The 21,714-nt window shown below is 42.7% G+C and overlaps 2 protein-coding genes and 1 non-coding gene across 3 annotated transcripts in view; all 3 read right to left on the reverse strand.

Annotated features, from left to right (window-relative positions):
• Nucleotides 1–3,501: 3,501 nt before the first annotated feature.
• Nucleotides 3,502–11,293, reverse strand: kansl2 (KAT8 regulatory NSL complex subunit 2). Its single transcript, XM_056274080.1, has 10 exons — nucleotides 11,250–11,293; nucleotides 10,062–10,322; nucleotides 9,679–9,851; nucleotides 9,247–9,361; nucleotides 7,850–8,013; nucleotides 7,507–7,670; nucleotides 6,668–6,764; nucleotides 5,446–5,699; nucleotides 4,289–4,495; nucleotides 3,502–3,939 (listed from the first exon to the last, which is right to left on the reverse strand). The coding sequence occupies exons 1-10, from the start codon at nucleotides 11,288–11,290 to the stop codon at nucleotides 3,865–3,867; spliced, it is 1,551 nt and encodes a 516-aa protein (XP_056130055.1). The 5' UTR covers nucleotides 11,291–11,293; the 3' UTR covers nucleotides 3,502–3,864.
• Nucleotides 6,266–6,399, reverse strand: LOC130108632 (small nucleolar RNA SNORA2/SNORA34 family). Its single transcript, XR_008809942.1, has one exon. It is a non-coding gene; the product is annotated as a small nucleolar RNA SNORA2/SNORA34 family (small nucleolar RNA).
• Nucleotides 11,294–11,516: 223 nt separating the features above from the next.
• The window catches only part of ccnt1 (cyclin T1), a 31,753-nt gene continuing 21,555 nt past the window's right edge, over nucleotides 11,517–21,714 (reverse strand). Inside the window, exons 9-10 of the mRNA XM_056298999.1 lie at nucleotides 15,937–16,007; nucleotides 11,517–15,786 (exon numbers count right to left, since the gene is read on the reverse strand). Coding sequence (XP_056154974.1) covers nucleotides 14,470–15,786; nucleotides 15,937–16,007 — 1,388 coding nt within the window. The 3' untranslated portion in view covers nucleotides 11,517–14,469. The remainder of the gene's footprint in view (nucleotides 15,787–15,936; nucleotides 16,008–21,714) is intronic.

The raw sequence follows: 21,714 nt of genomic DNA on the forward strand, positions 1-21,714 counted from the left end.
CACACACACACCATGTATGTAATGTAGAGGATAGAGTGGAACCACATTAATTCAAAGCCCTGAACAATTATGAGGTCATTCACAAGAATGAAATGTTCATAGCAGTGATCTGCACCGCCATTCTGGACCCAATCTATTTCCAAAATGTGAAACATGCATGCACACACCAGTGACATTTCATTTGCTTTTCAAATGCATTCCATTGCATTCGTCAACCGCTAAAACAATGCAATGGTCTCATCCAATCAACACAGTAAGATAAGTTTTCCCAATGCAGTACTACTACATTCTCTCACCCCTTTCTGCTCAGACCCACTGCAGGTTTAGTGCGACAGGAGGTTTAGATGGGCAAAGTTCTGCTGTACAATGTTCTGTTTTAATGATCTTGAACGTAAACCGAGGCTCTTGCAACCTCCGGTGATATCTCTGTCTATGCTTATTACGACAGAATAACAGATTAGAGAAAGTGTGGGCTGTTTGTTGACATCGTGTAGACTTCCAATAGATCACAGTCCAGTTTGACACTTGCAACAGATTGGGGGAAGAAAAAAAAAGAGAGAGTTTGTGTCCAAACAAAATATAAGTGATTCTTACAATTTGAAACCGGAAACAAAGGGACTACGATATTAAATCCATAAATAAGTCCTCTAAACTTTGTGTCCGGATGAATTGATTCGACTTTCTGGGGTATAAGGTGTAAATAAGTGTGGTTTAAGGGATAAACTTTTCTTAACAAACTCCAAAATTAGGAAAATACAGCCCAGTGTCAACAAACACCCAGTGATGTTTTGCATAAAATCTTCAGGATTGCTTCCAAGATTTCTCAAAATAAATTCTTATTATTTTGAAGAATTTCATTCTAGCCACCGGTAAGAAACGAAACTTCCTCTGTCAACCTGACACTGAGGCTATTTTATCAAATTAGAAAATGAAAGCACAAATATAGTTTTCACCTAGGCTCAACCCCAAATGAGCATAGTTACATAGTGTAACCAGTTATTTTCTTGCCCGGTGCGGGATTCGATACAGGTGTACTGCAGCACAAGGCGACATCACTAACCGCTCGGCTAAAGAGTCAGACGCGTTAGGTAGGGGCTAACGTGTATTATTAGTAGTTTACAGTCATCACACTCCCTGGAAGCGCGCCCTCGCGCTTTGTTATTCCCGCGCTCCGAAGTGACTTCTGAGGATCCGCACACTTCCGGATCCCACCGCTGCCACCAATGTAACCGGTTATTTTCTTGCCCGGTGCGGGATTCGATACGAGGTGTACTGCGCCACAAGGCGACATCACTAACCGCTCGGCTAAAGGGTCAGACCCGTTAGCTAGGGGCTAACGTGTCTTATTAGTAGTTTACAATAGGTTATCTTTTTCATATGTCTTTCAACGTTTGTTTCTGACATCACACAACTCAACCTCTATAAGATAGGTTGACAAGTTACTCTTTATTAGGAGAATTAGAGACCACATTTTACTGCAAATACAATAGTTTGCTTGTAAAAAAAAATACCCTCAGAACAATTCACTCCTCGTGATTTTAGAAGCGGCATTCAAAAACTGCAGGGCATCAAATTGTTCGTCCCTGCCAACGTTGGTTTAAAGAAGGTTTTCTCAACGTTGGTCAAATCCATGATGTTATCAATGGAGACTGCAATCTGTTAATTTGTAGCAGTTGGGCAAAAATCACCAGGCTGCAAATGTGTTTCTTTATTACAGGGATCTGATATCCTTCTTTAAGGAGGATTAAAAAAAAGGCAGCAAATCAAGTGTACCTGTAGTCATTGTGTTGGATTACATTCTGGGTCAAGTTACTGAACGAGCCCCCTGTTTTAGGTTGCAATCATCCCACTATAACCATATTGATATACAATTGACTTCTCACTGAAGGTCACTGATGCTGACAAATGATTACCAGCAGTGTTGTCAGGATCAGGCAACCATGACTATATGCTTTATGTAATATCATAATCTATAGCACTACAGTACCACACACTATTATCTTACTGCGTATGTATTATTGCATTACATTATAGTGCATATCCTATTAAATATATAGCACTGTGCAGCAATTTTATAGCAAGACTGTGGGTGCAAATCAATTCCATTTGCTCGCCTTGTCTTAGTCATTTGAGCTCTGTGACTTCTCTAATGTTGTGCATTCTTTGCTAAACATTGGGAAAACGTGAGTTTCTTTCTGGTCGTCAGAAGCCCTTAAATTAACAAATGCGACAAATGCACAAAAAACAGTCTTGTCATCCCTAAGTGATGTTCACAGATTGCAAAGTTTAACAGTAGATTGTTTTTTTTTCTTCCCCTTTTCTTAAAATAGCGGGACGCCACTTCATTCTTGGACTCCAATCACACCCCGGCCCTATAGGACTGCAGCACAGGCTAAAGTACATTCCCATGCACGCCTGTCTGCAATCCTGTATGTAAACTGATAATGAAAATATAACAGTCCAAGAGCCACAGGGGAGAGCTGACAGTTCGTTTTTCCACGTTACCTTTCTGGGTTTTCATCTTTGCAAAAAAAGAAAAAGAAAAAAAGAAACCCCTCTCGTGTGGTTAAGCCCTGTAATGCTAGGCAGCCGCTACTTCACGAGCAACGCCATAAACCTAAAACTGGAGTAAGCAGAAGGGACGAGTGACAGAATGATCGTTGTATTGTGGAGGGGGGGGGGTGGTAGGCCCATTAAACCCCTCCACCATCAAACACAGCCAATACTGTTACGCCCTTGACACACAGCGAACCCCTCTGATTCAGGCGAGAAAACGCCAACCAAGACGACTTGGGTCTTTATACAAGACAAAAATCAACGCTAGCAAGATCCTCGGCAGACGTGCACAATTTGGCTTTTTGCTGTTCCGCCTAGCTGAAACAAATGAGCAGCGTGTGTCTGTCCTAAAGCCGACCAGGCTGACGCTACAGGACACGGAATAGGATTTTTCTTTCCACCCCCCCACTCGTCTATGAAAATTTAAAAAAAAACTGACCTCATTTGGTCGAGACCTGCCGACGATGATCTTCTCTTGCCATCGATAATTTGGACAAACTACTTTTTCACAGATTGAAACGGAAACTTGTGTTCATTTTGTTTCTGGTTTCCTTCTTGCGGCGGTTCTCCTTTGCAGCGGCAGCAGCAGCAGCAGCAGCAGCTCTCTCTCTCTCTCCTTGTCTACCTCGCTCTGCCAGTGTTCGTGTTGAGGAAAAGTGATGTCATTGCATGAAATTGCGTTACCCGCCCCAATTTTTCAGGAGAGGCTGTTTCCAGTGTTGCCAAACATAACTTTAACATATACTTAAAACTTGCCCGGGATATATGTTTTTCTGACCATATACATATTTATATATATTTTTTGCTAATACTCCATTGCAAACCCAAAAATATCGACATACACGAGAAACCTCTCATCCGGAGGCAAATCTTTCCAGCAGGTTGCGGTTTTTTTTAACTCATAAAACAGAAGACGAGGTATTATAAAGTAGATTATTTATAGGATTTGTTTACTGAACATTCACCCTCAATAGTTATTAAAAGAGTGCACCATCTTTTATTTAGCAGACAATCGACAATTTGCAAATGTGGACAAAGTGATGCAGGACTGAAACTACATGTGCCTTGGTATTAACTGTAAGGGATGTAAGACCAGACCGACATCAGCAGAAACATTATATGTACCCAAAGATGACTAACTGAATTACAATCTATGAGGACAGTAGTAGTATGACAGGCAGTGATCTGAAAAGGCTTGGTTGTGATTTCTTTTAAGGTGATGTTCACTGTCCTTCCAGCCTGGTTTCCAACTGGTCGAATTGACAACAGTTTTTGTGAAATTGTTCTACTTTGCAGAAGCTTCTCTTTTCATCTTGGATCGTCGACTGATGCTGTGTCTAGCAGCGAGTTCTCTGTTGCCTCCCTTTCTCCTCCTACCACAACCTATAGAGAAAACGAATTACACTAGAGAGACATCTTTTCTCCGAGAAGTATTTAGCCATTTCAGCTTGGAGATGAGCAAACATTTTCAGCTCCAAACATATTCCTTGGTAATGTCCAATGTCTGTTAATAGTACAATCTTTACATGTTGGCCATGTGAAAAACACATTATCCGACAGAGACTGCTCATTGCCAGGATGTCAAAACATGTTGTATTTTTTTGGATATAAAAATATACATCTGCATAAATGGATGTAAACGAAGAGATGCTTGATACAGTAAAACAGCAGAACAAGTGAAGAAAGTAGCGAAGCCTTTGTGTGTGCAAATGCTGAAATCAGGTGACAGTACCTGGTCATTCACAATAGTGTCCACATCTCTGTCCGACAGCTCTTGTCCAGAGGTATCCAGATCAACTTGGTCTGGGTCCTCTCCGGTCAGAATGTCCATGGGCGCTTCAGCGATGGCTCTGATGGTTTGGTCCTCCAGGGCCAGGGCTGTGTCAAACTGAAGAGGCGACGGGGGACCCTGCATACCATCTCCTTCCACATCCAGATCCTTAAAAGACAATGAAGACATGTATCACATCAAGGTCGTCATTTTTCAGGTTTGTTGGGACTCGCCTCATTTCAATTGAGAAAAAGAACTTCCTTCCTGCCTTTCTGTGATAATGTTCATGTGATTGTATTTGCAGGGTCAAATGGGGACCTAATTGCATACAACTGCTCAGTATCTAACCGTTTAACAAAAGATGCTTGCGTGCCCTTTGTGTATTCAACATACAGATGGGTGACAAATTAAAGGAAAACCCTAAATGCTTGACCACTGCAGTCAGGGGTCTGAGGGCTGTTATACTGCGGAGGGGCATTTTCCTGGCATGGTTTGTGTCCACTTGTCCCCTTGGAGGGAAGAGTTACTGAAAAATCAATGCAAAAGTTATTCTGAGCGATCACCTTTATCCTATGATGAAACATTTCTATCCTGATGGGAGCTGTCTCTTCCAGGATGACAATGTCCCCATCCACAGGGCAGGAGGGGTCGATGATATGAAAATGATGTAAATCCTATGCTATGGCCTTCGCAGTCACCACATCTCAACCCAATTGAACACCACTGGAAAATTTTGGACTGACGTGTTGGACAGTGCTCTCCACCACCATCATCAAAACACCAAATGAGGGAATATCTTTTGGAAGAATGACGTTCATCCCTCCAGTAGAGTTCAGAGACTTGTAGAATTTGTAACAAGGAGCACTGAAGCTGTTCTGGAGGCCTGTGGTGGCCCAACATCTTACTAAGACACTATGTTGGTTTTTCCTTGAATTTGTCATTGTGTGTACATCAGAGCTCTTGGGGAAACGAGCTAAATGTTGCCTTAGCACTAGGAGAGGAGAATAAGAACTTCTGAAGAATGTACAGATTTCAAGGACACAGGTGTGTCACCTGAAGTGTAAAACAAAACACTCCCATTACTGAGAACATAAAAAGGGGAAAACATTTTGGCATACATCACTGAACTCCAGGGGCAAGCTCTCAGTGGGCTGAAGCTCTGCTGCACTGAGATACATGTCTTTGGCTGCAAGGGTCAGCTGCTCCTGTGGTGGAGGCTCCTGTTCAGGCTGGTATATAGGAGGGGGCAAGGTGAGGTGAAGTGGGCAGCGGGGTTCTTCAGACTGACCCATGTGCACGGTGCGGTCACACGGGACATCAGTCAACCCCGGACATATCTTGAAAAGCAACTGATTGCTGTCCTGGTAGATGTCTGAGTGTCTCATTGTCAAGGATAAAAGTGATAAAACATAGCAGCACTGGAAAATGCAACAAAGTCAGAAAATATTCAGATAGCCAGAGAAATGCAGCTATTTGCCTCCATAAAAAAAATATGACACAATGTTGGGCGTTAATATTACAGTTGAAACAAATTTAGCGGTTGCACAAATGACAGCTATTGCAAGTGTTAAAAATGTACCTACCTAAACAAGATTACAGCAATTATCACTCAACACAATGCTTCATTTTGTTGAATTGCAAAATTCTAAATCATACAAATGATATGCCTAAACAGCTGCGTACAATGAGTTTGTACATTTTCTGGAAAGCATGGCAACTAAGCAAGGCCTATGAGTTGCTTACAATAATACACTGTTCTCCAAATCTACTGTTTTCAACTTTCTTAGCAGTTAAAGCACAATGTTAATACCTGCATAATTACCATTTCGTTGTTAGCTGACTGAAAACAGAAGTGTAAATACTAAGCAAAAGATGGAAAGGATGACATTGAAAGTATGTTTACACCAAATAATTTGGGGCTCTAAACAAGGGAAGGGTTTTTGTTCCTTCCAACTGAATTGACTATCCCCTTTGTTACTCTGGGGGAAACCAACAGACCACAGGAAGAATTTAATGTTGGCACTGTTTGAAACCCACAGCTACTGCAAGCCGCTAGTCTTGATCAGGGCCAAGGTGAATATGATTTAGGAGACAGGTGATAAGGAGTACAAATGAATGCTAATCCTGATTACAAGTACAGCTCGATATTTTCATATCAAAACAGGTTCCAATTACCAGCGCTATATTAAAACAGTACTGCCTCAACTTAACTGAAAAGCCAACGTATGGCATTTGCATTTCCACTCAATAAATTACAACTGTGGTTTCAACACCCACAAAAGTGGACAAAGTTCTCTTGGTTTGATTCAACAACTATCTTGAAAACATCACCAAGGATACGTGAAATGCAGTGTCGGGTCATAGGCAGACAGGGATTGGTACATCGGGTGCCCTCCACATAAGAGATGCATTTCTCGTACATTGTTCGTGTGTGTGGCTATAATAAAGACACTCAATAAATTAAATTTGAAATATGTTAAGTAAAGGCACAGTAAGAAAATGAGTGAACCACAACCCAATCCAGAGAACACATTTCTCCCTCTTAAAGGGCAATGCCATCTGCGTTCTTTTCCTGGTTGTTTAAATGGAAATGCCCACTCAGCCATTAGCAAAAAGCAGTGACACGGGTTAGCGCTGATGCCTGACTCTCCCCTCCCTCAACCACCACTCACAGATGCAGTTTGCTGACAGTGTAAGCATGGAGAATTATAAAAATGTTAAAAGAAAGTGCAAAAACCTACATCAGGTCACATGGGGAAAAGTTTTTTGAAGGGCCTGGGAAAATAGCATTTTGATGCTAAAACATACCTACTTTGACCAAAATGAGAATTTACGAATTTGAATACATAGGGAACACTACTGGGTAAGCCATAGCCATGATATAAAAACCTCAAAACGCACAAAAATTGACTCCCCTTTAAGTGCTAAAGACAACTAAGATATGCTCAGTAAAAAGGTGATCCCAAAAACAGTAAAAACCTGCTGAACTTAGTTAACTGAATTCTTTTAGATTTGTTTGAATGCTTGCCAGCCTGTCTGTACCAATATCAATCACTATCCCCACTGACCATGCATTATATGGCAAAGAATTAGTTGACAATAGCTATACACTGTATTCAAAACAGAAATGTGTGAAATTTTATTTCATTTTCTACTGCCCAAACCCACCCACGCCCCACCTGAGGAGCTCCTTCTGTGGCAGCCTGCCTCCTCTCCCTAAGCTGCTTGTGCAGCAGGGCTTCCACACCATACCGGCGGCGGTAACGGCGCAGGGCTTTTAGCTTCTTCAGGTTCTCCCTCTCCTTCATAGACAGTCCCTCAGGCCCAGTCAGTAGACTGCTCCCTGGAATAAAAGCATATCATCAACAGCTTTTAGGCCAATGTCTTCATATTGCAAACAGATAAGGTAATGAGGTGATGTTATCTAGGAGAAAGAGCAATTCCTTAGGCAACCACTATTAGGCATCCAATAGTCGTGGATGCTCAGCTTGAAACAAAGATGCCACATCCATGTATCCTTACCAAGGGTCTCATGCTCCACCTTGCGGTTGTGCAGGTATCGACGCTTCTTCTCTTTGAGAAGGTGCTGTAGGCGTTTGAACTGGTCAATGTAAAGAGACTGGAGCCTGATGAGTTTCTCACGGGTGATCAGCGCCACCTCTTCTGCTGTGTACACTCCTGCGTGTCTACATAAAAAGGAACAGAAAAATAGAATAATTTAGAAAAAAAGGGAAGAGGTCCTCACAGCTCCGCCGAAATGTTGGCGGAGCTATCTTTAGTGGCCTTTAGTGGCCATACCGAAGGTTGGATTGAGGCAAATTAAGTTTTTGTAAATAACAGAGGGTCTGGCCACAAAAGAGTATTCCATAGAGTCTGAGATTATGAACTTAAAAAAGGATAGAAATTAACTTACTGGGGGATTATTGAGGTCTAACCTTTACCAAGATGGCTTGGGTGCAACTGAAAAGGGGAAGGGATTTTGTTTATCTCATCTCATCTTCAGCTGCTTTTCCGGGGTCGGGTCGCAGTGGCAGTAAGCTAAGTAGGGCACTCCAGACGTCCCTCTCCCCAGCAACGCCCTCCAGCTCCTCCTGGGGGATCCCAGGCATTCCCAGGCCAAATTGGACATGTAGTCCCTCCAGCGAGTTCTGGGTCTACCCCGGGGTCTCCTCCCAGTTGGCCATGCCCGGTAAACCCTCCAAAGGTAGGTGCCCAGGAGGCATCCTAATTAGATGCCCGAATCAGCTCAACTGGCTCCTTTCGATGCAAAGGAGCAGCGGCTCTACTCCAAGCTCCCTCCGGATGTCCGAGCTCCTCACCCTATCTCTAAGGCTGAGCCCAGACGCACCCTACGGAGGAAACTCATTTCAGCCACTTGTATCCGCGATCTCACTCGTTTGGTCACTAGTACCAAAGCTCATGACCATAGGTGAGGATTAGAACAAAGATTGACTGGTAAATTGAGAGCTTTGCCTTCCAGCTCAGCTCCTTCTTTGCCACAACGGTCCGGTACAACATCCGCATTACTGCTGATGCTGCACCAATCTGCCTGTCAATCTCTCGCTCCATCCTACCCTCACTTGTGAGCAAGACCCTGAGATATTTGAACTCCTTCACTTGAGGCAACAACTCATCCCCCACCCCAGAGGGAGCAATCCACAATTTTCTGAGTGGGATTTTGTTTACTCAAAACTAATTCACTTCCCTTTTTACCAATCAGGGAGGAAGAAAAAAAATCTGATAATTAACTTATTACTGAGCCGGTGTTACCTCTGCCTGAAACGCGTGTACATGAAGCAGAAACTTTTAATAAGAAACTTAATAAAGGGACTGCAACACCTATCCACGGACTGCTTCAAAAATTAGCTTAAAAGGTTATGTTTTTTCCGTTGACTCAAGAAAGCGGGGAATGAACTTACTTCAGAGGATCCTCGTGATCACTGTCAATGCTGTCAGCCTCGCTGTCAGGGTCTCCTCTCCATGTCTGGTCGAGAACAAGAGGTCCCTGCTCCTCTTCACTCCAACTGTCCTCATCTGCAATCAAAGGGGAATGCAAGTACACTTACACATGATGTATGCATATTTGCACATGGGAAAAAAAAATCACAGAAGCTGCAAGAGGAAAACATACCCAGTCATTACAGACAACACAGCATAAAAAAATAGACAAATTTACAGAGAGGGGAACATTACTTAATTCACAGTAAATGCACCAGATTGTAAAAAAAAAAACAAAAAAAACAAACAAGTTTGTCACAAGGTAAAAAAATCATCACCCACGAGACAGAAAAATCATCACCAACTCAACTAATGTCAATGATTTTTGTCCATTGCCGAACAAAATCACTCACCTAGAATGTGACTTCCTTCACTGTGACCTCCGTGAAGATGGTGTGTTTCTGCACGGCTGTATCCGCTAAGCTGGGATACTAGTGCTTCTGGGGATGGACCGGAGGATGCCTTTTTCATCTGAGCACGGAGGGCCATGGCGTTTCTTCGAGCATGCTCCGCACAGAATGTCACTCTGTTGATGAGATGAAAATAAGCAATAAGTGAGATGGCCACGCTACACCAATTTGCTTGGGCATAGTTATGAATAGTGTGCACTTCAGCCACCCATTGTGTTCACCTGTCTGCGAGACAGATTTGGGAAGGGAAAAAGACATTTATGCCCTCCTTGGAGTAGCTACGACTAGCCATTATAAAATCAGATGGATTCTGACTTTACACCTACCCATCTTTTTTGTCAACCTTTGGAGCAGCATTGGGGCAGCGCTTGCCATTTTTACTGGAGACATAGCTGCACTGTTTGTAGGGGGCATTTTTGTCCTCTAATATGTGTTTGATGCAGAACTCCAGGCCGTCCAAGCGTTGCTGGGAGCAGGGTCGCTGGGTGAAGGCGCAGGCTTGAGGTTCCTGAGGACGGGGCGTCTGGGTCACCCTGCCCCGACTCGAAGGTAAAACGTGGATCCTTATCCTGTTCATTGTAAAAGTTCTGAAAGCACATAAAGGGAAACCAAGACATTACGGTGTTAACTTATAGGCTGCTACCGAGTACGTGGTTGTCAATAATTCTGTCCGCGCAATTCTCATTTTGAGCAAAAAGCCACACAACACCTTGTGTTCTTTCGCCTCCGATCCTGGGGGCAAGGGCTACAGGTGGGTTACAAACTATGTGTGTATTAAATGTGAAAACACAAACATTAGGTTAAAACAGAACTTGAAAGATCACATTGAAGGTGGGGCGTTGATTTAAGGACTTGAGAGTGATACCTGTATCGACAGTGATACCTGTATCACCTGTCCAAGCTAGTCCTTGGACTAGAACACTTTAAATTATGTGAGTCCAAAAGGTCAGAGGATGTTGCGTAACTCAGTTTAACGTGGTCGGGACAGTAACGCAACATACGACAATCAGGAGACGAACGAACCAAACGACGTCGAAGCGACCACTGATGGCCAAATCTCATGTCGAGGTAGGGTGATAGCTCGAGATTGAATATAACATATTCTACAATATTGTCGAACAACGTCTAAAATTAAGCACCCGCCGATACACTTTTCGCGGCCGCCTTAACGTATAAGCGATTTTTAAAAGTACACTGCACTAATAGTAGCGTTCCTAAGTGGTGTTCGGCCCTCCCTGTCAGACCAGTCTAAACGGGCGCCACATCATAGTGAGGCCCGCCTCTTCTCACCGCGTCACAGCAGCCTGCCCCGTCGGCTATGCAGCCGCCATCTTTATTTAGCGGCGGCTAATACCGCGCTAACAGCTTTTTTTTCCTTCCTTCCTTAAACCGTAGACTACAAGAGCTTTTTGCTGACCTGTAACTATAGGCAGATGTCTTAATCGGTGTTACTGAAATGCATCGACGTCAACACATGAATGTTACGCATGACTTCCTCATCGTTATCTGCTTACCTTTGTCCCACCAGTCCCACCGAGCCCCGCTCCTGAGGCATACTGCGTCGCTTTTTCCCGCATTCGCCAACCAACTGCAGCAACCGTCTTAACCCCACCTCAGTTGCACGTCGATTGGTTGGAAACCCCTTGGGCGCGACCCAGTCACAGGCCAATCCGGCTGTCAGTATTACAGTAATGGCCGCGCATCTACGCCGTCTGTCAATTTACTTTTGCGCACCTCAACCCAATCCGGAGAACACGCAGGATACACACGTATGACCAGCTTCTTAAAATATTTATTGACATGGGATATTAAATCAACCACATTATATCAAAAGCAACAGTGTTCACAAGTCATATTTTAATTGAAACAGAATCCCAAGATGATTTAATGATTCCAGACCTGAGTGTCACTCAAAACACTTAAAACACGATTATGTGACAAAATATGAAACTCGAGTGTTGATAACGGAGGTGTAGCTATGCGATTTTGCATTGTTAGGTTGCATGAGTGTCTTTGTTCCATTTTTTTCTTTCACTGTGACTTCCTTGGACAGTCCCACAGCCTTAAAAGAAAATCAGCTAATACTCAAATTGGATTTGTTCAAATCAAATGGCAGAAACAAGGTGCGTCTATTCTAATCATAGAATATAAGTGTAATACTTTTTAAGTCGTTTCCATTTCAGGCAATTTCTGGGGTATAGATTCAGTGCACTCAACAACCACAACCAAGAGTCAAAGGATCAACTAATATCTTGAAATCGCTGCTGCCTGAGTAACAAAGTTATAGATTAAGGGAACATTATAATATATATTACAATGGTTTATGCCTTACTGTGAGCCGCCCTAAAAAAATAATTCCTTAAACTCAAAAAAAAAAATACATCGCATGTTAGGATTGGTAATACCATACAATCAGATCCATATAGTTTTACATGATTAAGATGTACAGATAATACCCAGTACTCCCGTCTACAAACAGCATTTCTTTCCCAAATAAAATTAGGCAGTTATCTACTTCTGTTGCCCAATACCCTTAAGTGGAGGTATGTTGATAACCTATTTACAGTGATTTCCATGAGAACAAGAACGCATGTAGATCAATTCCCTGGCCAAAAAATTTCAAATGGAAAATCCACGGAGTTTTACATTACAAGAGCCTTGATGTGGTAAAATCGAACCGGCATGAATCCAACTAGTCCATACGGGGGTTTACGCACTGAAAATACTCACCAAAAGGTCTTTATGCATGCACAGTAATCCAGGTAAGAAAATCAAAGAAAGTTGAATCAGTTCATCTGGACACAACGTTTATTGACAGAAACGTTTCGTCACTGATTCAACTTTCTTTGACTCTCCAAAAGAAGTGCTAAATGAATGACAATCATAAAAACAAACTCCAATGAAAGTAACACATTTATGTCTTGTTCAAACTAACCAAAGATGCTCTGCAATTATTTCTGTGGGACATGTACTGTGAATACTTTGTTGAAAACCATATGCAGGGTATAGTTAGAAAAACATAAAAACACAAGCAAAAAAGTCTTTCTTCACTAACAGATGGTACACTATGGTGTGGGTTTTATTCTGGCATGGTTTTTGGGAACACTAATCTGACAGGGGGCAGGGTCAATGCTAATCACAAAAAAAACAAAAAACAAAACAAAACTGAATCATTTAGTGTATCTGCAGATACACTAAATATCCATGCCATCTCAATTTGCCTATGCTCAACTGTGATCACCCTGGAAGACGTTTGTATGAATAGGAAAAAAAAAACAAAACAAGAAAAAACCTGATGAATCAGTGATCCACCAGCCATTATATGAATAACTAACTGCAAACTTGAATAGTTTTGAAGTGAACAACAGAAAAATATGGCTTTATTTCAATGAAAAATACCAGTCTCGGATGAACTCTCAATATTTCTAAATAAATATATCCACATTTTGTGTAATAAATCTGTTTGCATTGCACCACTGCTGATTGAATTCTGCTTAGATGTGCAGTACCAAATGCGTACATTCCCAAATACCTGTCCACAGACACATCACAAATGCTAAAAAAGGGACTGCCCAAATGATCATAGAGCCAGTCTGATCCTAACCAACCATTCCACCGCTTTTCCGTGCTAGTTGCAGAAACTCGCAACGTAAAGGGCAGGATACACTGATACTGCAGGTAATGTTATTTTTCCAACAGTAACTGAACTTTGTGTTGTCTTCCTAGAACAACTGGATTGATACTTGCTAGGAAATACACCCTACACCTTCATGGTTGGGGGAGTCGACACTGCCAATTCCTTCATTGTGGCCATACCCTGTATGTATTTAATGACTCACAGATAAACATCCTTGGAATAAATTTTGCCCATTAGTGTAAGTATTTGAGTATCAACATGACATTTTACAACCATTTAAAACAATGACTGCAGCAATTAAAAACAAAAAAAAGTACAAGCTTCCTTATTTTACAAGGTTTTTCCCTAATCTTTCATAACAAAATGCAAAAATAGTTTGTTTCTACCATCTCATAATCTTTGTACAACAGTTTAACAAATAAAGATAATGATAATTACAAAAATTAGGTTTAATAACCCTGGGGAGGGGGGTCTTCAATTTGGGTGGTTTAAAAAAAATAGAAAAATGGCTTTGGAGACATGCATTCTCAAACTAGCCTGTACAGTCTTGAGGGGGAAAAAAAGGTCACCGCAATGAAGGGAGACATTAAAAAAAGGGGGGCAGTGCTCTTCAAAAAGCATTCACTTAATAAATAGCATACTATAAAAACATTATAAAAAGACAATCGCTAGCAAGACATAATGTAATGCAAATAAGTTTCCTCTACAATTTCAAGACAATGTTTGACTTCCTTTATATCCACAATGGCAAAAATGCCAGGTCCTATTATCACATTTAATTTCAGTTGAGGAGATAAAAAACTGCTAACATCAAAAATAGTATTTACACTTTTCCCCATAAATATTTTTTCTAATTTTATAGGCTTTTCAAGCCTCATTATTGCCCCACACATAAATGTGAATGAAATTTAAAAGAAAAAGCATTTACACCTGAAATACATTTCTCTGCTGTCAAGCTGAAACCCGCACCAAAAAAAAAAAAAAAACACAAACATTTAGAGTCCAAAATCACTGGGCAACATTTCATGTAACAATCTTGATGTTTGTGATGGCGAGTACAGCGCACGTTATGCATCCATGGATTAAAAAAAAAAAACTCATTTGGGTAATGGCGGCAACGGGGGAGGAGGTTCCGAAGGCAGGGGTGGGGGTCTGGAGTTGCTCCCTCTAGAGCTCCCACTGTACCTGTAGTCCCCATATTGGGATCTGTAGTCAAACATGGGTGGCTGGGACGGCTGGACTCCCTGTGCGCTCAGCAGTGAGTTTAGCATTTCATAAGTGTCCTGGTACTCATTTGACTGGCCCCCACCCACTGTGTTGTGTCCATTAGTGTCGGTCTTGTCCCCCTTGGAGTGTGAGTAGCTCCCCTGGTGGTGGGGAAGGCCCAGGGAAGGGAGGATGTCAGGACCATGCCCAAGGCTGTGCCCAGAGGATGAAGACAAGGACGGCAGCTGATAGGCATTCCGAGAGGACTTACTTAGTTTGGAAGAAGGGTGAGAGCTGGCTGCAGGATCTTGGGAATGAGACCTCTTTCGAGAGGCTGAAGACGAGGAGGAGCTCATTCGAGAGGAATCACTAGGGATCTTTTTGTTGCTTCCTAATGCACTGCTCGTACTTCCTGATGAGTGTTTATGTGAAGAGGAAGAGGAAAGTGAGGCACCACTGGAGGAAGAATGATGGTGGTGATGATGATGGTGGTGGTGGTGGTTGGTGCGTTCCCTGTGCTTCTCCCTGCTCTTGCCCTCTTCTCCCGAACTCCCCCTTTGCTTCTCAGGTACCCGTATTCTAACTTTGATGTCCTGATCCTGGCCTTTGCTGCTCCCGCTGTGCCCACTGCTCCCTCCTCCAGGCAGAGGGAACCGCATCTTCAGGGAGCTGCGGTCATGCCTCTCTTTCTCAAGAGGAATTTTGAGAATGATGGGCGATGGGTTGTTCATGTCTGAGGAGGAGGAGGAGCTTGAGTGGGATAGGGAGCTGGACTGCTGGTGATGATGCTGCTGCTTCTCCTTCCTCTGCTGCTGACCAATGAGAGCCTGGGCAGCATTGGCATAGTCCCTCTTTACACAGGCTTCCATATTCTCCAGTTTCCTCTTCTGGGCAGCTAGAACATCCGCATTCTTAGCACGATACTCGCTCAGTGACACCTTAGCTGGGGCATGTACCTCGTGGTTGTGCTGCTGCTGCTGCTCAGAAGCAGCATGACTTTTGCCACCTGGCTGCCAGTGCTGGGCACTACCCGGTGTACTCCTGTCCTTCTCACCCATTGATGAGGAAGAGGAAGGAGGGGCTGAGAGGCTCATCAGGCCTGCCAGAGTACTCTCTGACGATGCCATAGAGATCATGCTCATCATGGTGTCTGTTTGGTCCCCCTCCTCCTGGACTTTGGACTTGCCTTTTGCTGTCTGACCTCCAGCCTGGGACATGGGAGACAGATGATTAGGGACATCACAATGTGTCAACAGGGAGTCCTATTCAATCATATCAATGAATGATACATTAGCTGTCCGCTATTGGACACACACAAAAGAAAAGAAAAAGAATGAACCCAAATGCTCATGTTTTACCTTCCAGTTGCGAATCCGTTTTAACCTGCTAGGTGTCTTCTCCAGGATCTGCAGGAACTCGTGTGTGAGCTCTGGGGGAAGTGAACAGAGAAGCTATTCTATTTTCTTATCTTGTATCTTGTTAGTTTTTAGTTATTACAGTGAGTGTTTGTAATATAACCCAATTTCCCCCCGGGAATGACTAAAAGTATTCTGATTCTGAAGCTAAAATGATCAAGATATACTCATTTATAAACTAAAAACCCTCATAAACTTTGTTTACAAGTTAAATGATAAAACTTTTTTCCCCCTCTATGACCACCAATGTTAGGCATCAACCAGTTCTGACTTAGAAACAGTTCCAAGTTTTCAAGAACTGTTCTCATTAAGAGCCTTTATTTATTTACCCCGCCCTTCTCCCCAATTGTATCTAGTCAATTACCCCTCTCTTCCGAGCCGTCCCGATCACTGCTCCACCCCCTCTGCTGATCAGGGGAGGGCTGCAGACTACAACATGCCTCCTCTGATATATGTAGAATCGCCAGCCGTTTCTTTTCACCTGACAGTGAGGAGTTTCGCCAGGGGGACGTAGCGTGTGGGAGGATCACACTATTGCCCCCCCCCCCTCCCCGAACAGGCACCCCGACCAACCAGAGGAGGTGCTAGTGCAGCGACCAGGACACATACCCACGTCCAGCGTCCCACCCGCAGACACTTCCAATTGTGTCTGTAGGGACGCTCGACAAAGCTGGAGGTAACACGGGGATTTGAACTGACTATCCCCGTGTTGGTAGGCAACGGAATAGACCGTTATGCTACCCAGACACCCAGAGTCTGTATTTGTATGAGTTTCAAAGCCACTTATTGATTCCTGAAAGCACAGTTTGTGTCATAATTGCAAAACTAGTCAAATGCATTGAGAATTAAAAATAAATTAATTTAAAAAAAGGGTCTATTAAAAGTTTAAGTCAACTGCCAGTCAACTGTTGCCTTAACATCTATATTGCTGGTTACATTATACCTTGCACAGCCAGCCCACTTAATTCACTTTTGTCATTATATACAGAAGTTCACAAGATAACGGGGGTGGCTGTGTGAGGCTACATTGCGTGTCAATACAATATGTTGACCATTTACCATACAGCTGGACGAAGCAAACACTGTAAAGCATGGCTAAGCTTCACCAAAGAAAACAGTAACAAAGCAAACTACAATCATTGCAGTAAGATAATTTCATGCAAAAGAGACAGCACCTCCAATATGGCAAATCATTCAATGCACTATGATTTAAGCCTAAAAAAAATGCCCCGGTTCCATCATCTCTCCCAGTCTCAGTCATCATTCGCGCCCCAAGATTCAGATCGTGCGAGTACCATTAGTACCTTGCACTTAAGTACAACAACATACAAGTAGTGGACATTAAACTTTTAGAAATGACGCTTGCATTTAATTCCGACACAAGTTCATAGAGTAATATGACCCTCTTTCAGTCCACCACCAGAAAGCTCCTGCTAAGGAAAACCCATTTATCACTGGAATCACAGAGCAGATCAGAGAGCTGAATGAGTATTCCGTGACAAGATTTGTTGTGAAAATGCTGCATTCCTTCTTAAAATGGTAATCCATAATTTTTTCATGTTAAAAAATGCCATATTTGATGCCTTTTATCACTGGCATTTTTGGAACAAAAGTCATTCAATAATTCATTCTGTAATTTTTTTCTGTCAAGTCAATTTTACAGCCCATTATCACAAATTTGCCTCAGGGGGCTTTACAGCAACACAACATCCTGTCCTTAGACCCTTGCATCAGATAAGGAAGAACTCCCTAAAAAACCCTTTAACAGGAAGAGAAAAATAGGAAGAAACCTCAGGGAGAGCAACAGAGGAGGGATTTAACTCCCAAGAGGGAGAGATGTGCAAATGGATGTTGTGTGTACACAATTTACAGAATACTACACCGAGAAAGGACAACAGAATTATAATGGAATTATAAGATATATGAAGAATATCATGAGGATGCCAAGAAGTGTCCAGATGCCACCGGAACAGCCTAGGACCTGAGCCACGCGAGCAACATTATGTAGACCTGACAGAAGGCCAAACTACACATGAACACAAGAGAACCTCACATCACACCATTCACATACGCAGGAGGAGAGACAAGAAAAAAGTCACACATCAGAGTGAGAAAAGGATATAACATTGAAACAGGATAACAAAATTATATGGATTTATAAGATATATTAAAAAAATGTGATGAGGGGGATGCTAAGCAGTGTCCAGGGGCCTCATGTATCAATCGTTATTATAGGCAAATTTGTGCATACACACCCATGGGATTTTTTTAGCCCTGACGTTTGCCTCAGAGACCAGTGTAGAACCTAGGTAACCCCTGAATTTAGACACCGACTGGCTAACACTGAAGTCTTTGCAGGCCTGGGTGATTGCTTGTTGCAAGAGGTAGACAATAGATGTTAGGAGGAAGGAATTACAAATAACCGTCATGCTTTGCTGCTGACTCAGACAATATTGAGGGCTAAAAAAAATCCCATGGGTGTGTACGCACAAATTTGCCCATAATAACAATTGATACATGACCACCGTCATCATGGAGACCTCGGAGGACAGACTACATGTGCACACAGGGGAGACTCGCATTACACCATTCACGTAAACAGAAGAAGAGAGGAGAGAGAGAGAGAGAGAGAGAGAGAGAGAGAGAGAGAGAGAGAGAGAGAGAGAGAGAGAGAGAGAGAGAGAGAGAGAGAGAGAGAGAGAGAGAAAAGACGTGTGAAAGAGAGCAGCTTGCAATTGTCAGTAATCTATACTCTATAATCTTGTCGGCAGAACAGTCAGGGTTCCAGGGAAAAAAATATATATCTAGGAGCCATAGGCTCCTAAACCCAAAATATTTAGGAGCCAGATCAAAATTTCAGGAGCCAAAATATAGTGATGTCATATGCTACATTGTTAAAGGGCTGCCTCACACTGCCTTTTCTTTCCCCTCTGTACTGTCTTGCCTTTGCCTTCCATAGTCTACACCAGAGTTGCCCAATCCTCTCCTGGAGGACTACTTGTCTTGCATATTTTAGATCGCCCTCTGCTCCAACACAGTTGATTTAAATGATCAGTTTGTTATTAAGCAGCTTCAGGAGATCATAACAAGTTGATCATTTGAATCAACTGTGCTGGAGCATAGAGAGCTCTAAAACATGCAGGACAAATGGTCCTTCAGGAGAGGTTTGAGAAACGCTGGACTCTACACAAGGTATTCTTTACATACACAATATGTGCAATGTTCAATAGACTGCAATCATATAACCATAAATACTAAAAATGTCGAGTCTTCTTTTTTTATTCAACTATGTACAGTCTGTTGTTTCCTGCTTATTCAGGCTCAGAGTCCGTATCTCCCACCACCACGTCAGTGTCACTTCGCCAGTGCCTTCTTTGCTTGCTTGACAACCAGCGCTTCACACTGGGCTGTGGATCAAACTGCTCAAGTGAGGGGTCCTTAGTACTGATCCTCACCAAGTCTTCCAGTATTGTGACACTTGGGGAACTGCACACTTTTGACTTGATTCTATTGTGTGGAGAATCCTCTTTCGCACTGAGCTGCAGATATGGTAAACACCAGCATAATTTCAACTAATTGAAGAATGTTCTTAAAATCTGTGCAGAATGGCTGCTTCCTTAGCATCACTTTCCATAACTCAGCGTATGTCTTATCCATGAACTGACCTTTCACTAATGTTTTCAGCATTCACCATTTCCTTTGGACAGCTGTAACATCACATTCACTGTTTGTCAAGAGCTCTCTGTGCCAATCACTGATGTGTCAATCGGCTCCTCGCCATAGGTAACAACATCTTCTGGCCATGCATCATGACAGAACACTGAAAAGGACCTGATGACCTCTGATCCCTTTGAATGTCCTTTCTCTGTAACACTCATCAGCATATTTCCAAATCTTCTCTCTAGTTCTTTAACAGTAATATCAATGACTTCATTCAGATCATTTGTGAATGTGGCATGACTCTGGGGGCCCTGAAGTTCAACATTTTGTAAAGTTATGACAATGGGGTGACTTGCAGCTCTCTGCCTCTTGCTTACTGGCAGAACTTCCTGCTTCTTTGTACCTTCAGAATCTTTCCCTATGTGCTGTAAGAATTCCTGGAGCTTCCCTTCTCTCAGTGGCTTTACCTTCAACTTTTTAACCATCTCCAGACAACTCTCAACCGCCGCAAACGCTTGTGGGAGGATCACAAAATTTCTCTGAAGTGTGGGGCTGAGTTTTGAGACCTCTGAACAAAGATCAAGCAAAAGGTGACAGAAGGCAACAAAAGACAGGCTTTCCATTTGGAGCACAATGTGCTTGGTCCTTCCCTTTATGTCAGTGTTTTTGATGTGGCTGCAAGGGGCTCCATGTGATGATGCACAGCAGTGTGTTGCCCCTGCCCCGTTACATAATTTGACTGGAAGAAAACAGAGTGCCCAATAAATGTGTGGCAGCCAGCACTGAGTTTTAACAGCCGAAGGGTGTCATACTGTACAGCTCAATTCTGCACCTATTGCCTTCAGTTCTCGCTTGCTTTTAGGATGGAAGTGATATGTTTTCCACACAAGCTGCAAAAGGTCATACACTTTCTCAATAATTGGCACTAACCTTTGAGTGCTTAGCATTGCCAGTTCCAGATGATGAGGCAGACAGTGGCAGGACAGGACATGTTCACCTATATCACCTCTGAAATGTGCACCTATTCCCCCTGTTGCACCCATGTTAACGTTTGCACCATCCGCTCCAAAGGCACTCATTTCGTGTACCCAGCAGTTTGGATTGGGTGGATCTGCATTTTCAAGCATCGACTTGATATTATTTAGGGTTCCTTCTGCATGACTGTGATCAAGTTCGGCTAACCCTACTAGACGGGTCACAGCTGTTCCATCAGATAAGTACCTACAGTATACAATAACATTGTGTTTTCCTGAAACATCTGTTCCACAATCAGTTATAACAGAGATGTAATTTGCCTTTAAAGCCTCCTCCAGCACACTGCTTTTCAATTCATCTGCAATGCAGCCTACAAACTCTGCACATGCTGTATCATTATTATATATCTTTGACACATCCATGCCATTCTTCTTCATCAATAGAATCTGAGAGCTAAACGTTGTGAATGGTATTTCTTCCACTGCAATCATGAAGGAGCGTTCAATTTTATTTTCAATTACTTAATTTCTTTTTCTGCGACTTTATCACTAGTACGTTGCACTGCTTTCACTATTGGAATGGCACGAGGGGCAGACTGAGCAATGACACAATCCCTGGCGTTCTCATGTTTTTTACTGTCACCATGCTTCTTCACGGTTTCCTTTTTTAAATGACTCAAACCGGTAATGAACTCTTGTTTTACCAGCAATCTCTTATCCTACTTGAGCACAAAATGTGCAGTACATTTGCCCCTCCTCATAACGTAACCAGGTGAACTCTTGTAGCCAAGCTTATTTAAACTGTCTTGTAGGGATGGGAGCCGCAGGGATGGGAGAGGAAGACTCCACACTGCGCTTGGTTATCATCATCATCCGTAAAGGACTGCACACTGATTAAATCAGGCTGGGATGACTCAAATGTCACTTGAGAACTTTTACCGGTCGAGTTGGTCTTGACATTGTCGGCATCTGATGTAGAGGAGGGTAGGTTTGGGCAGGCAGGGAATGAGAAAAAATTTGATATTTTTCATTTGCACATTTCGTTTTCTTGCTTGCTGGCTAACGTTAGTTAACTTTGGGTTCGCGA

Source organism: Lampris incognitus, chromosome 2 (genome assembly GCF_029633865.1).
Source record: "Lampris incognitus isolate fLamInc1 chromosome 2, fLamInc1.hap2, whole genome shotgun sequence".
In the NCBI taxonomy this organism is placed as follows: domain Eukaryota; kingdom Metazoa; phylum Chordata; class Actinopteri; order Lampriformes; family Lampridae; genus Lampris; species Lampris incognitus.